The sequence below is a fragment of the Triticum dicoccoides genome, chromosome 5A (genome assembly GCF_002162155.2).
Source record: "Triticum dicoccoides isolate Atlit2015 ecotype Zavitan chromosome 5A, WEW_v2.0, whole genome shotgun sequence".
NCBI lineage: Eukaryota > Viridiplantae > Streptophyta > Magnoliopsida > Poales > Poaceae > Triticum > Triticum dicoccoides.
This window is the reverse complement of record NC_041388.1, coordinates 391,959,319-391,973,585: the sequence shown is the minus strand read 5'-3', so window position 1 is coordinate 391,973,585 and position 14,267 is coordinate 391,959,319. Positions and strand designations below refer to the sequence as shown.

At 44.5% G+C, this 14,267-nt stretch overlaps 2 protein-coding genes across 2 annotated transcripts; both read right to left on the bottom strand.

The window, feature by feature from the left end:
* Positions 1-5,764: 5,764 nt before the first annotated feature.
* On the bottom strand, positions 5,765-8,044 carry LOC119301750 (fructose-bisphosphate aldolase-lysine N-methyltransferase, chloroplastic-like). The gene is made up of 6 exons (XM_037578734.1): positions 7,484-8,044; positions 7,349-7,377; positions 7,013-7,224; positions 6,652-6,774; positions 6,150-6,554; positions 5,765-6,057 (listed from the first exon to the last, which is right to left on the bottom strand). The coding sequence occupies exons 1-6, from the start codon at positions 7,990-7,992 to the stop codon at positions 5,845-5,847; spliced, it is 1,491 nt and encodes a 496-aa protein (XP_037434631.1). The 5' UTR covers positions 7,993-8,044; the 3' UTR covers positions 5,765-5,844.
* Positions 8,045-10,484: 2,440 nt separating this feature from the next.
* On the bottom strand, positions 10,485-13,106 carry LOC119301749 (peptidyl-prolyl cis-trans isomerase NIMA-interacting 4-like). Its single transcript, XM_037578733.1, has 4 exons — positions 12,790-13,106; positions 12,441-12,550; positions 11,035-11,177; positions 10,485-10,807 (listed from the first exon to the last, which is right to left on the bottom strand). Exons 1-4 carry the CDS (start codon positions 12,938-12,940, stop codon positions 10,765-10,767), a joined length of 447 nt encoding a protein of 148 aa, XP_037434630.1. The 5' UTR covers positions 12,941-13,106; the 3' UTR covers positions 10,485-10,764.
* Between the last annotated feature and the right edge of the window lie 1,161 nt (positions 13,107-14,267).

Genomic DNA, 14,267 nt, shown 5'->3' with positions numbered 1-14,267 from the left:
CAATTCTGTGTACTTTCTGTAAAAGTTCATGAATTTAAAAAAGTACACGGATTTGAAAGCAGTACACGAACATGAAAAAAGTACGTGGATTTAAGAAAAATACGCGAACTAGAAAAAGTATGCGGATTTGGAAAATTATGTGAACTTGAAAAAGTACGTGGATTTGAAAATAGTGCGGATTTCAAAAAGGTATGTAAATTTGAAATTTTACGCAAACGTGAAAAGTACGGAGATTTGAAAAAGGTACATGAATTCAAAAGATTCACATATTTGAAAGATATACACGTATTTAAGTTAGCACCGGTCAAAATCGGGGTGAGCCAGCACCAAAACCGCTCAAAATCGAGACCAGGGATGAATCTTGTCCGGTTTCAGTAGTTGGGTGTGCAAGTTGTCCGGTTTCAAAGATGAGGGACCAAATCTAGACTTGGACAAAAGTTAAGGGACGGAAAGTATACTTTTCTCAATAACTTATTTTGGGACGGAGGGAGTATATATTAGCTAAATATACCCGTGTGTTGCAACGAGGCAACTTTATTATAGTAGTTCAACGTAGGAGCATTTTAATTGGGTTGATGCTGAGATATGTGGTGGGGAGGGATTCCATATATAGTTAACGGTAATGAAAGATATGATGTGATTGAGATTGTGTATGTGCAACCATGTGAGTTAATTTTGTTGTTTGCTTGCAAGGATTTCTTGCTACTGACAATTTGTTTGATTTATGTTGATTGCTTTGCAAGCGATTTCTTTTCCCAAAACAAGGAGGTGGGGCGGCGGTTTGAAAAAGAATTAATAGAGGTTATCGTGTGGTTTGAAAAAAAAATCAATGAGAGGGGACACATATCGATGGAAGGGATGGAAGCGAAACCAACAAACTCTTCTTTAGTACTTCCTCCGTTCGAAATTAGTTACTTCCTCCGTTCGAAATTAGTTGAGCTCAAACAGATGTATCTACCAATTCCGGACGGAGGAAGTAGTATTTATATATTTGACATTATAGATCTTAGCACATTTTCCCATAAAATTTTGTCAAACTGTAATTAGTTTAACATAAGACAATCCTAAAACTTCAATTACTTCGACACAGAAGGAGTATTCTACATGAGTGTGTGAATGACAAACTCAGCTTCTTTCAAAATAGTTAGGATATATTTCTTATTATATATTCTACAAGAATGTATGAATAATATTCCTCTTTCAAGAAATAGTTTTCAAGATGGCACCATGGATAAATAGTTAAGATATATCCTCCTTTATGCTTTGACATAATGATGCATTTACCAATTCATATGTGCTAAATAATTATGAAGAAATTTCAGATTATGCAAAGTAATCAATAGAATTATTGTCTTTTGTGCCTCTTGCGTGAAAGTACAACTATGTTTCCTCAAAAGTGAAGCACGATATTGTGCTTCTCGCATGAAAGCACAAACCATGCTTTCCAAAAATGAAACACAGATAGTACAGTTTTGAAACACAGGTTAGTACAGCTTTGAAGCATGACCAGTAGACTTTTGAAGGACGAATCTAGTTTTAAAGATCTTAACACGAGAAATGAAATGGCAGAAATGGTTGGTGATTTGGACGCACGGTTAGAGAGATAAATCATTTTGAAAAATCAAATATATGAAAGTTTTTACCTCTGTGCAAGTCGTCAAACACCTTGAAGTTGCACAACGAAAGGGGTGGCGCAGCCAAACGGCAGGGAGAAGGCGTGGGGTTGCAGCGAAGCATGGGGGTGGGGGTGGGGGGGGGGTCTAAAAATGGCTCAACGGAGACGACCGGATCTAAATTGAGGCAGTCTGGGTGATGAAGATAGCACCAAAAGGCGACAGTGTGGGAATGTGGATGGTGGCGAAAGGGGGCGCTCGCCCTAAAATGTCCATGACGTCAATATTTGGGCAGATGGAGAACACGTTATATCATGTCGCGCAACGTCCAAATATGAAGATTCGCGAATTGGATTTAAAGCATACTAAAAATACTATATAGCGATTGAGGACAGAATGACAACTGTGTTAGACTGGTCTTTTCAGTCAAAATCATTGTACTAACAATTACAATTACATGATGATTGTGAAATAATATGTGGTTGAATGGTTAGGATGACAGTGGTATCGCCAGCCTACCATGATTCAAGTGCTAGACTTGACACTGGTGCTTGCATTTCTCTTAATTTGTTCCAGGCCTTCCGGCGTTTTGCGTTCAGTGAGAGAAGACTTTTCGGTCGTCTACAAAGACGTATGTGACGGTTTTCTCAATCTCAAGATGATATGTTATCTCAATCTCGAGGGTGTTTATAGGGACAAGGTATGCGTATGTGTGTTCATAGGGGTGAGTGTATGAGTGTTTGCGTGTTAAAACGATAATTCTGTTTCCTCTGCCTCCCGCAGCGCCGTCGCCGGTCTATCTCGTCCCCGGTTGCCTTAAGGCCATGGCGGCACGGTGGATCCCGGCCCTTGCCGGCGGAAGGGCTCTGTTTTCAAATGTTTATTCAAGTTTTGTTAGGGTTCATGTCCTATTCAGAAAGACGAGACGACGGAGGCTCCTTGAAGATCCCGATGATGTGTCTAGCATTATTGGGAGGCGTGTGAAGATGTCCTTAATAGATTTGCTCGGATCTGACCGTACTTCATCTACATTCGTGTGTTTTCATGTTGGATCCTTCTGATCTACGCTACTCTTCATCAGCACTAGTTGTCGTTCTACTACGCCGGTCCTATGAGGCCTCTTGCATGCTAGACTAACGGCATCGAGCCAGTTTTTTTTCTTTTAAAGAAAAAACCGGCATCGAGCTTTTTTTGAAAAACTGCATCGAGCTGAATCTGGCCTGAATCTGCTGAATGCTCCTTGCCCAACCGCATCAACGAGCTCGCCGAGAAAACCCAGGCAGTCAAATTCCCAGTCGAACAGGAGCAGAGCAGCACAGATTTGCCGCCTCGCCAATGCCAACCCCATGCCACTCTCGCCACCACTCCGCCTCATCCTCTCCTCCCGCCGCCGGCCCCTCGCCACGCGCCACCGCTGCCTGTCCTCCGCCGCCGCCGCCGTAGCCGCTGCCACCCCAGCCACCTCAAGGGACCGCGCCGCCCACCTCGCCGCCGCCGTCCACGGCTCGGCCGCGGCCAAGAACTTCGCGCACGCCATCCGTTTGACGAAATCCCTCGTCCAGGCCTCCTCCCCCGGCGCGCGCCCGGGCGCTGCCGCCTTCGCCGCGCTCGCCTCCAGCTCCACCTCCCCTGGCCCCGCGCTCGGGGTGCTCGTCATCGCTCTCTCCCAGATGGCGCTCCACGACGAGGCGCTGTCCGTCTTCCACCGCCTGCCGACGCTGCCGGCGCTGCCCGCCTGCAACGCGGTCCTCGACGTGCTGGTGAGAGCCCACAGGTTCGACCGCGTCTGGAAGCTGTTCGACGAAATGCTGAGCCGGGGGATGGCGCCGACCGTGGTGACGTACAACACGCTCATCAACGCGTGCCGGCATGAGGGCGCTGTGGCCAAGGCTCGGGAGGTCTGGAAGCAGATGGCGGCGAGACGGATTGGTCCAAATGTGGTCACTTACTCGACGATGATATCCGCACTCTGTGACGAGGGCTGCATCGCCGAGGCTGAGCGGCTGTTCCTTACCATGAAGCAAACAGGGATGCGACCCAACCATTACACATACAATGCGCTGATGAGCAGCCACTGCAAGAGAGATGGTGTCAAGAGGGCACTCACGTTGTACCAGGAACTGCTGAAGAGTGGTCTCGTTCCCAATGCTGTGATCTTTACAACGCTGATTGACGGTTTCTTCCAGGTGAACAGAATAAGTGATGCGAAAAATATTTTTCTTGACATGCACAGGTATGGAGTTGCTCCCACCGTGCCCGTGTACAACAGCTTGATTGATGGAGCTTTCAGGTCTGGTGATTCACAAGAAGCATTAACAGTTTATGAGGACATGGCTCGCCTAGGTTTGTGCCCAGATGAGTTCACCTGCAGCATAATTGTAAGAGGCCTCTGTTCGGGAGGTCAAGTGCAGGTAGCGGCCAGGTTTCTTGAAGCAATGCAGCAATCTGGTGTTTATCTTAATGCTGCTGCATACAACGCGCTAATTGATGAGTACTGCAAGAATGGAGATCTAGCTGAAGCCCTGGCAACATGCACAATAATGAGTGAGGTTGGAATTGAGCCCAATGTGGTGACCTACTCCTCCTTGATAGATGGGCATTCAAGGAAAGGGAAGATGGAAATAGCAATGGCTATATACACGGAGATGATAGCCAAAGGGGTTGAACCTAATGTGTTGACATACACGGCTCTGATTCATGGCCATGCCAAGGATGGTGACATCAATGCTGCTTTTAGGTTACAGAAGGAGATGGCGGAGAAAGGCATTTCTCCAAATTCAGTCACAGTGTCGGTTCTTGTTGATGGTCTCTGCAGAGAGAATAGGATTCAAGATGCAGTCATGATCTTCATGAAGCACTCAGGGCAGAAGAAGCATGCTGACATTCATACCTGTTTATCGAACTCCACAACTGAGGAAGACCATTCAATCCCAAACAGTGTGACATACATGACCTTGATATATGGTCTTTATTTAGATGGCCAATACCGTGAAGCTGGTAAATTCTTCTCTTGCATGAGAGAATCTGGTATGGTGCCTGATAGCTTCACTTACTCACTACTGATCCGTGGACAGTGCATGCTTGGCTATGTCTTGAATGCCATGATGCTCTATGCTGATATGGTTAAAGTCGGTGTTAAACCCATGACAGTCTGTCCTGACATTTGGTCAAGGGATGCATCAAATGATCTCAAAACTGTTGAAACATAAGTGTTGGCTCATCTGACTAGAATCAAGGCTTGAGAGAACTTTCACAGAAGCCCAGTTCACAGATCGCGAACCCCGTGACTTGTCAGTCACACAATGAAGAACCATTCTGCTACATCTGGGACAGAACTGAGGGCTTGCCATCTCAATAGCCCTTCACATATGAGTTTCAACGAAGGTTTTTTTTTGGAGAAAATGAACCTGCTTCTCAAGGTAAATGAAGGTTCAGCCAATTTCACATTAATTTGGATCATTTTGGACCACCAGCTCTGTAAATGGAAACTAAGGGAAGTCCTGTACCTTATAGATGATATGTTGATTAATAGAAGCTGCACAAGATGATTATAAGCTTTCTCAAAGAAACACAGATGGCTATAATGAACAGAGCTTTAGAGTTGAAGCCCAGCTGTAGCAAATGACCGATTGACAGTAATGCGATCTAGCACGCTAAACCGCTTCTGTGCTGGTTGATATACAAATTGCTTGTGTTCTGAGCTAGCCGAGTTCGGAGTAGAGACGGAGATGCAAGTGTGCAGTACATGCTGCACTAGGACTATAATGGATCTAGCACGCTAAACCGCTTCTGTGCTGGGTTGATATACAAATTGCTTGTGTTCTGAGCTAGCCGAGCTTGGAGTAGAGACGGAGATGCAAGTGTGCAGCACATGCTGCACTAGGACTATAATGGACGATATGATCCATATCACCTTAGTCATAGATAATTTGTACAGCTTCGCTGCTGATAGTCAAATTTGCTGCCACATGCGAGATGTGAAAGATGGTCTCCTATATTTATGAGATTATTAATGAAGTTATGTAGTGCCTGGTAGAATTATCATTGACAATCTTGTATTTGTTTGAAATTTGAATGTTGATAGTGATTTGATAAAAAAATCACTCTGTTTTATTGATTATGGCACAGAAATCAGTTTTTAATCGCACTTGTTAATAATGTGTGAACCCATCTTTTTCTTTTCTTTTCAAATTAGTCTGGTGTTGCAAAAATAGGATGGTACAATCTGTCCCTAGGACTCCCAGAAAATAATGTCACCATTGTCACCAATAAAACCAAGATCCTTGAGCCTCCTTTCCTGGTAGTACTCAAGGTCATCTAATTCTTGCTCCCTCTCCTTGAAAATATCATTGATTTGCTCCAGTACTTTCTTTTCACCCACTCTCACTTCAATGGCAATTTGCTGTCTTGATTGCAGATCTTCTCTCTCCAATAGCTCTTCATCCTGAATATTTTATGCATGTTTTATCAGACTAATCAGGAGGTAACCAACAAATAAGATGAAAGTGAATAGCATTCTTTTTTTAGCAGGCTCACCTCTTCTATGGTGGTGTGGTAAGCAGCAAGAGCAGATTTGCAGGCATTCTGGATGACTTGGCATATTGATTCCTCGTTGTCACGGCTCACAGGCAGTTCAAGGTGCTCCCAAACTTTATTTCTAAAGAGGGCTTCCAAGAGAAATGCGTCTGTTCCCCCAAGACAAAGTAATCGTAGGTACGTAATCATTTGAGAAGGAAGAGATTCACCGAGGACGACATCGAAGTATGCGGTCTCCCCCATTCCGTTTAGCTCTGCAATGTCAAGTTTGTCTTCATAGAAGGGATCAGATTCAGAGATCTCCAGCGTCAGAGTATACGAGTCCCTTGACGAGTTTTCTTCAGTGAACCCATAGTCAAGTGCCAATTCAGCATTACTCTTGTCCAGGTCATACTGAACATATATCTGTCAACGTATATCATTAAAACTGCTGGTTATGAAAGATCTTGGCAAATACAGTATTACATTACATATAACAAAAGTAATATAAGTTGATGCATGCCTGTTCTCCAGATTTAACCTCCATTGGCGTTCGCAAAGAGAACACAGTATCCCTGCCTAAAAAGCCCTTTCCTTTGATCTCCCAACAGGATTCTTTTGAGGTAATATCACCATTGTGATTTATCTGATTTGGCAAAGTACCAAAATGATTATAACTGAATAATATTCAGAATTGCATCATGTATTGAGGAAAAACGCATAGGCAAGTAATCTCTAACAAAAAATATATTCCAACAGGTAGCATGACAACTTAATCACTAAAATTACAAGGATGCCCATTGACACAAGGAGAATTGACCGGGAGCCTTTTGAATAAGCAACGTCAGACCAATGTAGGCATGTTTTGAGTTCAGAGATCTTACCAGATCAGCAAATGGTATGAGGGCAAGCTTATCTCCACGGAGCTCAGGGAAAACCCTTGATCTTAGTACTCCGAATGCCCATAGAAAATCATCAAATGTTATAGTACCAGGGAAAAGGTCTTTATTCGCGTTTATGATCTCGGCTTCAACATTATCGAATTCGCTTTGCACGTACTCTTTCACACCCGTCGTTGTGCTCAGCAATTGTGTTCCTGAAAAGCAAAGGACAAAAGCATACAAAGTTAATTACAACTCCATCAGGTAACTACTAATCCACAAAAGATCGAAGATCGAGTTTCGACGGCGAAGGCATGGAATTTTGCACTGCACGCTCACCTTGTATCTCCAAGAGCTCTTCTTCTGACCTGCACTGGAGGCACGAAGCAACCACTCGAAAGCATCAGAACGCGCAATACGAGGCCGTGCAGAAGCAGCAAAGACATTTCATCAAACACATCAGCGTCACCTCACCAGAAGATGGTGGAGTCGGTCTGGCGCGGGAGGATGGCGAGGTAGGGCGCCCACAGCGAGTCCCCTCCGCGCGCAGCCTCCCTGAGGATGAGCAGCGAGACGGAGACCCACGGGCGGAGGTCCCCGGCGCTGCCGCAGACGCGGCCGAGGTCGGAGGCGGCGACGGCGTCCGCGTCCAACCAGAGCTTCTTGGGCACCTCGGCGACGACCTCGCCGCGGGGCAGGTCCCGCGCCGCCACGAGGCCGAGGCCCTCCGGCACGACCGCCGGAGCCACCGAGCCCGTGTCTGCACCCTGGGAAGAGAGCCAGCGACGGAAGTTCTGCAGCGCGGCGTCCGAGGGCGCGGACACCGCCGTCGCCGCTGCCGCCGATGCCCTTGTGGCTGCGGCGGCCGCGCGCGGGAGCAGGTGGAGGAGGGGCCTCGGCCTCCTGGAGAAGCGGAGTACGGGAGGGGGTCCGTGGCCGGAGAGGAGCCGAGGCGGGAGGACGAGGTGGTGGAGAGCTGCCATGGCGCGCGGGGAGGAGACGGGCACCGCGACGTGGGTTGCGGAGGTCGGAGGATGTGATTGTTTGGATTGGGAAACGACGACCGTTGGTTTTATTGTGTAAATGGCGGGAGTGGATATGATTAGTGCTGGGCCCGAGCTGCAGTGTGATCAACTAATAACAGCATTTTGCACCTTTTTACCACTTCTATGTTAGCTACTCCTCCATCCCAAAATAAGTTTCTCAATTTTAATATAATTTTATATTAAAGTTAGTACAAAGTTGAGATACTTAGCCCTGTTCGGCAAATTGCAGCGGAGCGGAGCCGGTGGAGCACCCTTTCAACCACTCCTCAAATTAGAACTAGATCCTGCTCCACTCTGGCGTGGAGTTGGAGAGTGGAGAAAGTCCGAAGAGCCCCTTATTTTGGGACGAAGGGAGTTTTTTTTTTTTGATGTGTATGTTAGCTAATTATTGGACCTGTATGTAAGTTGTCTCATTTTTTCTTCTTCCGTGCAAGTCACATTTCGTCGGAGCTTCTTCCTCTTGCTATTATCAATCCTCGCCCTCCCGTCGCCCTTCGAAGTGGGTTGGGCAGTCTGTCAACGGCGATGTCGCGCGTGCCTCGCCTTCTCCAAGCTGCCAGCTCCACCGGTTTGCCACCGCCCTTGGCCATCACTCTAAGTGTGACCTTTTCTCCGGTGCCAGCAAGCCCCCTATACATGTCACCCATCAACCTCTGACTCCCCTCGTCGACGTTGTTGCCAGTTGTATCGATGTCGGCTGCAGGTCGCTCCAACTCTGCATCGCTAGGACGTTGCTGCCACTAGCGCCGCCCCCATCTCCGCCTCCGCCTGTGTCCTGTCATCTTCTCCTACAAGTGAAATCGACCGATGCAAGTTTCATTTTCAGACAAGCAAATGCCTTAACTAATTTTTTTGACTTTTTTAGATAATGTGCGCATTGTAGACCCATATGACTACCGACTACTCCCTCCGTCTAGGTGTACAAGTCACCTTATGAAAACCAAATAATCCCAAAACACTTAGGCGCGATGCATTAACTCCCATCTCGTTTCTTGTTTCTTGGCATATCAACCAATAAGATATGTGGGGCGTACATGCTTTCAATAACTCGAGACTACCAAACACGACATGCATTGTTTAGTTCATTGCATGCAATGCTATTAATTAGCAAATAAATATTAAGTTCTCATAAATAGTCAGTCTCGTGCCAATAAAAGCGTTGTCTCGACTGTCGAGTAGAAAAATAAATTATTTTCAGGACACACATCGTTAAGCGTGTGTTCCTAACTACCAAACCAATGGTTGGCTCTAATTTGAAGGTTTTTCATCTCGAAACATCCACAAAGTTATGATTTCAGTTGACACTTTGCCTCCCTATATTCGAAGGAAAAATACATGGGGTAGTTACCTCATGTCCTATATACTACCGTGTGTTGTATATAAAATACTTTATACAAAATTTAATTTGGCTCCCAGGTGCACATGCTCCTGCTCGCAAAAATTATTTTTGAAATGTCAAAAAAATCAACAAAAATTCTATGTGGAACTTTGCATATGTTAATGACTCTTCTCCATACAGCAAACTAAATCTTTATATCATGTGCCAAAAGAAAATAATTCGTTCATTATTAGTAGTACATCACTAGACTTTTATTATTTACTAGTAATAATGTACGTGCAATGCACATTTATATTAGGTAAGATATTAGTTGCACGTTATATTAGGTAAGATATATCTGTTGCACGTTGGTATTTGATAAGATATCAATTACTTTTTCACGAGAATGGTAGGATATTAATTACATGACAGATTTCAAAGGATAGCATTAAGTCAAAACATGTTTATAACCAATGATAGTGGTGGGTAATTAAAGCGTTAAACATGTTTGGTGCTCAACCTTGAAGCAATTTGAACCGCTAGATAACATGATTTGACGGTCAATTAGAGCGTTAAATGTGTTTGGTGCTCAACCTTGAAGCGATTTGAACCGCTAGCTAACATGATTTGACGGTCGAGATGGTTTGGATCTGCCCATTTGAGTCTTTTTATATTGGTATAGATATAGATTTATTTTGACACTTCTCCTATTAACTACTAGGATGAACATGTTTTTTCTTGGTAAGGAATGCATTCATTGCACATGCACCAGTAGTTACGGCAAGGAGGCGAGAAGAATGTGGTTGGGCGGGATAAAACCAATGTGATCCGTTTATTCATTTTCATACAGAACTTGTTTTCGCTAGCTGTGCAAATGCAACTTAGTTTGACATTGTAATGTAGAGCGAACATGCTTCTCCTATACCAAGTGGCGTTGCAAGAATCGGAACCTTCATCAATTTTATAAGATAAGAAAACACTTCAAATTCCTAGCTTCCACAGGTTTTCAGTATGTAGCATCGTTTTATAAAGATACTTCCATTACCCTCCAACAAAGCGCAAAGGGACCCATTCAACAATGCTAAATAGAGATGAGCATCCGCTGAACTGATGGCCACCCAAAAGGAACGCATTCTTTTTTCTCTTTTCTTTACCGTAAAAGAGGAACACAAGCTAAATCTCAGCTTATCCCAAACACATACTGTATATCATATCAGGTTACTTGTAGCAAGCACATTTTCCGAGCCACTCTGGTTTGGGACAGCATAATAGTAGCTTGAGTACATGTCCAGGCACAACGGTTATTGAGTCAACAGACAACTAATGGGGGGCATTTGCATCCCACATTATCCCAAGGTGCTTGCATTCCAAACCTGAAGCATACTTTCATATCAGTTCTTCCTGCCTTCGCAGAGGATGAAGTGGTACCCGTGCCTGAATAGGAGCAAACAGACATTGTGTAAGTATTTGGAAATAGCTAGATGATTAGTCAGAATTTAAAGGAGCAAACATCTTCAGGTAATAATCCAGGCTAGGATCTGAGCATTTCTCTTTATCCATAAATAAGTAATATAGCATCCGAAGTATTAGTCCAAAGGAGATTTGCTACTTGCATGATCTATAAGCCAAATATGGAAGAGAAACGGTGACAGTTGACATACGTAGACTTGAATGGTGCACTAGTAGCTCCCACAGGTGTGTTAAACGCAACCTCCTGGAAAGGACCAGCCATTTTGCCACGCGGGAACCATCCAAGATCCCCACCTTTCTTTCCTGATGGGCATTCAGAGAATTCTTGGGCTACCTGAAGTATCAGAAAAACAGCTACGTAAGTCAAATGAAATATTATTCATGGTATTTAATAGCGTACGGAATACAGCATACAGTCTACAGGCAACAAGTTTAAGAATTGTACTGTACACAGCAGAATATTAATTTGAAAATGAAGGTATATTTTCTAGGTAGATAGTTTTCCATTTGATGTCCTGTACATAACTGGACCAGGTAGCACAGGCATGCCCTTAGTAATTCACAAACCTCACAGAAGGTGCATTCACAACTATGACTAACACCTGCTCTCAGCAGACTTAATAAATTACCCCCTCCGTCCCATAATGTAAGACGCTTTTTGACACTAGTCTAGTGTCAAAAAGCGTCTTACATTATGGGACGGAGGGAGTAGCATTTACCAATTGTAACAGATATTCACAGATCCAGCATTTACAGGCAACACAAGTAAGTATATTACTAGATATCTTAGCCTGCCAGTTTTCAAGTTTCAAAAAACCCAATTTGCTTACAAGACTATGCACCAGAGGGATTTATTCCAACTTCTGCACAATCGAGACAGTATTACAAAGTATTATCTGAGCAAAAAAAAGAGAATTTGTTGGTTATACCCGTTTCTTAATGAGAACAGCTCGATCCTGACTTAGTAAAAGTTCTCAAGGTCCTCTGGTATAGTCCTTTGATTAGCTACCCGGATGATCAGGCCTATTACTAGTCTGGAATTGGCATCAACACTAGGCAGTACTAATTATATATGCCAGTTCTAGAACCATGTTTGGCGAATTTTGACACCAGCACCTTTTGCCCCATCAAGGGGTCAACTATAACAAAAGAGCCCAATCTCAGGCTACAATATCAACATGTATAACAAGATAAATTAAGCAATTTTTTACTCGCTTCACATAAACACTAGTTGCGCTTCTCAATAGACAAAGAAATTACTAAATTAGCGCACAGGCTATATGAATTCAACACAGGTGACAAATAATCCAACTTTCAGGTACCATGACCAAAGAGGTTAGAAGCATACATGAAATAAAACATGTAACACATTTTTGGATCGTTTTATCTAAATGCAGGTAAATCATAGAGCCCTGAATGACATCTCGTAAACAAAAGCAGGTGAAAAATGTGTGGGAAAAGCAAATTGCAGACAGTGAATTTCACTGATAATCTGAGGTTCAGTCAATTCCTGACTAATCTCAAGCATCTTCCTTTAAGCATACTATACATTAAAAGCTGAGATGGATTGACGAGGGCTTGTCAATCTGCCGCTCACCTTGGCAAACTCAGCAGGAGGGACCTTGTCCCCGTTGTCCAACCAGCCTTCCTGCAGCTTCTTGTACGCCTCATTGATCTTCCCCTGCTTCTCGCACAACACGTGCCTAGCTGCAAGCACAGGACAGCAACGCAACAGTTAGCACAAAAGAGGACACAATTTCAAAACAATATCCAAATCCAGTAAGCCTTCACTCAAGCATCTAATCTCGACCTCACAGCCCTGCCAATTTCTGAAACGAAGCATCATAGGCGAATCTAGCCACAGAGCATCCCGGCTCCCCCCACCCTACGCGACCCTAAGATTCTCATCCTAATCTCGCGGGATCGACGGTTGGGATCCGTGATACCTTTGACGAAGGTGCAGGTGCCGAGGTCGTCGCCGCCCTTGCCGCCCTTGCCCTTGCCCTTGCCTCCCTTGGCGCCTCCGGCGTCGTCGGAGGAGCCGGCCGCCTGCTTGCCCTTCCCCTTGGCCTCCTTCCCCTTCCCGTCCTTCCCCATCCGCGCTGGTCGAGCGGGCGCGAGAGCTGAGAGAGGGGGTCTTGGTTTAGGGGCAAAAACCCTAGCTAGCTAGACTGATGATTGGGTCGAGATTGAGAGGAGAAGAAGGCGAGGCGAGGAAGACGAGACCAAACCTGGCCAGATGGGCCAGGCTTAGCCTGGGCTAAAGCGTGCCAGAGGCACGGCACGCCAGCTACAGCCATGACTTGTGGGCCAGACCTGGGTTACACGGTCGAGCTAATGGAGTTGGCTACTTTGCCATGTCAGCACTGACTTGTGGGTCAGACATGTCATAATCGGGTTTTTAGCATCCAACTGGTAGGTTTAAAGACAAAATAAAAAAGTGGTAGTTTTTTGAGATACATACCTAGATAGTAGTAGTTTTTGGTTAATTACTCCGGGTAGCAGTGGCCGTTAGGTGCCAACCTGAAGGAAATATGCCCTAGAGGCAATAATAAATTTATTTTTTATTTCCTTATATCATGATAAATGTTTATTATTCATGCTAGAATTGTATTAACCGGAAACATAATACATGTGTGAATACATAGACAAACAGAGTGTCACTAGTATGCCTCTACTTGACTAGCTCGTTGATCAAAGATGGTTATGTTTCCTAACCATAGACATGAGTTGTCATTTGATTAACGGGATCACATCATTAGAAGAATGATGTGATTGACTTGACCCATTATGTTAGCTTAGCACTTGATCGTTTAGTTTGTTGCTATTGCTTTCTTCATGACTTATACATGTTCCTATGACTATGAGATTATGCAACTCCTGTTTACCAAAGGAACACTTTGTGTGCTACCAAACGTCACAACGTAACTGGGTGATTATAAAGGTGCTCTACAGGTGTCTCCGAAGGTACTTGTTGGGTTGGCGTATTTCGAGATTAGGATTTGTCACTCCGATTGTCGGAGAGGTATCTCTGGGCCCTCTCCGTAATGCACATCACTTAAAGCCTTTCAAGCATTGCAACTAATGAGTTAGTTGCGTAATGATGTATTACGGAATAAGTAAAGAGACTTGCCGATAATGAGATTGAACTAGGTATTGAGATACCGACGATCGAATCTCGGGCAAGTAACATACCGATGACAAAGGGAACAACGTATGTTGTTATGCGGTTTGACCGATAAAGATCTTCGTAGAATATGCAGGAGCCAATATGAGCATCCAGGTTCCGCTATTGGTTATTGACCGGAGACGTGTCTCGGTCATGTCTACATAGTTCTCGAACCCGTAGGGTCCGCACGCTTAAAGTTCGATGACGGTTATATTATGAGTTTATGTGTTTTGATGTACCGAACGTAATTCGGAG

Coding starts and splice junctions, on each gene's coding strand:
- LOC119301750 (XM_037578734.1), bottom strand. CDS start 7,992: ATGGCAGCTCTCCACCACCTCGTCCTCCCGCCTCGGCTCCTCTCCGGC. Junction 6,555..6,651: donor AGGTTAAATCTGGAGAACAG/GCATGCATCAAC, acceptor ATACGTTGACAG/ATATATGTTCAGTATGACCT. Junction 6,058..6,149: donor ACCACACCACCATAGAAGAG/GTGAGCCTGCTA, acceptor TAAAATATTCAG/GATGAAGAGCTATTGGAGAG.
- LOC119301749 (XM_037578733.1), bottom strand. CDS start 12,940: ATGGGGAAGGACGGGAAGGGGAAGGAGGCCAAGGGGAAGGGCAAGCAG. Junction 11,178..12,440: donor CTCCTGCTGAGTTTGCCAAG/GTGAGCGGCAGA, acceptor CTGATACTTCAG/GTAGCCCAAGAATTCTCTGA. Junction 10,808..11,034: donor AGTGCACCATTCAAGTCTAC/GTATGTCAACTG, acceptor GCTCCTATTCAG/GCACGGGTACCACTTCATCC.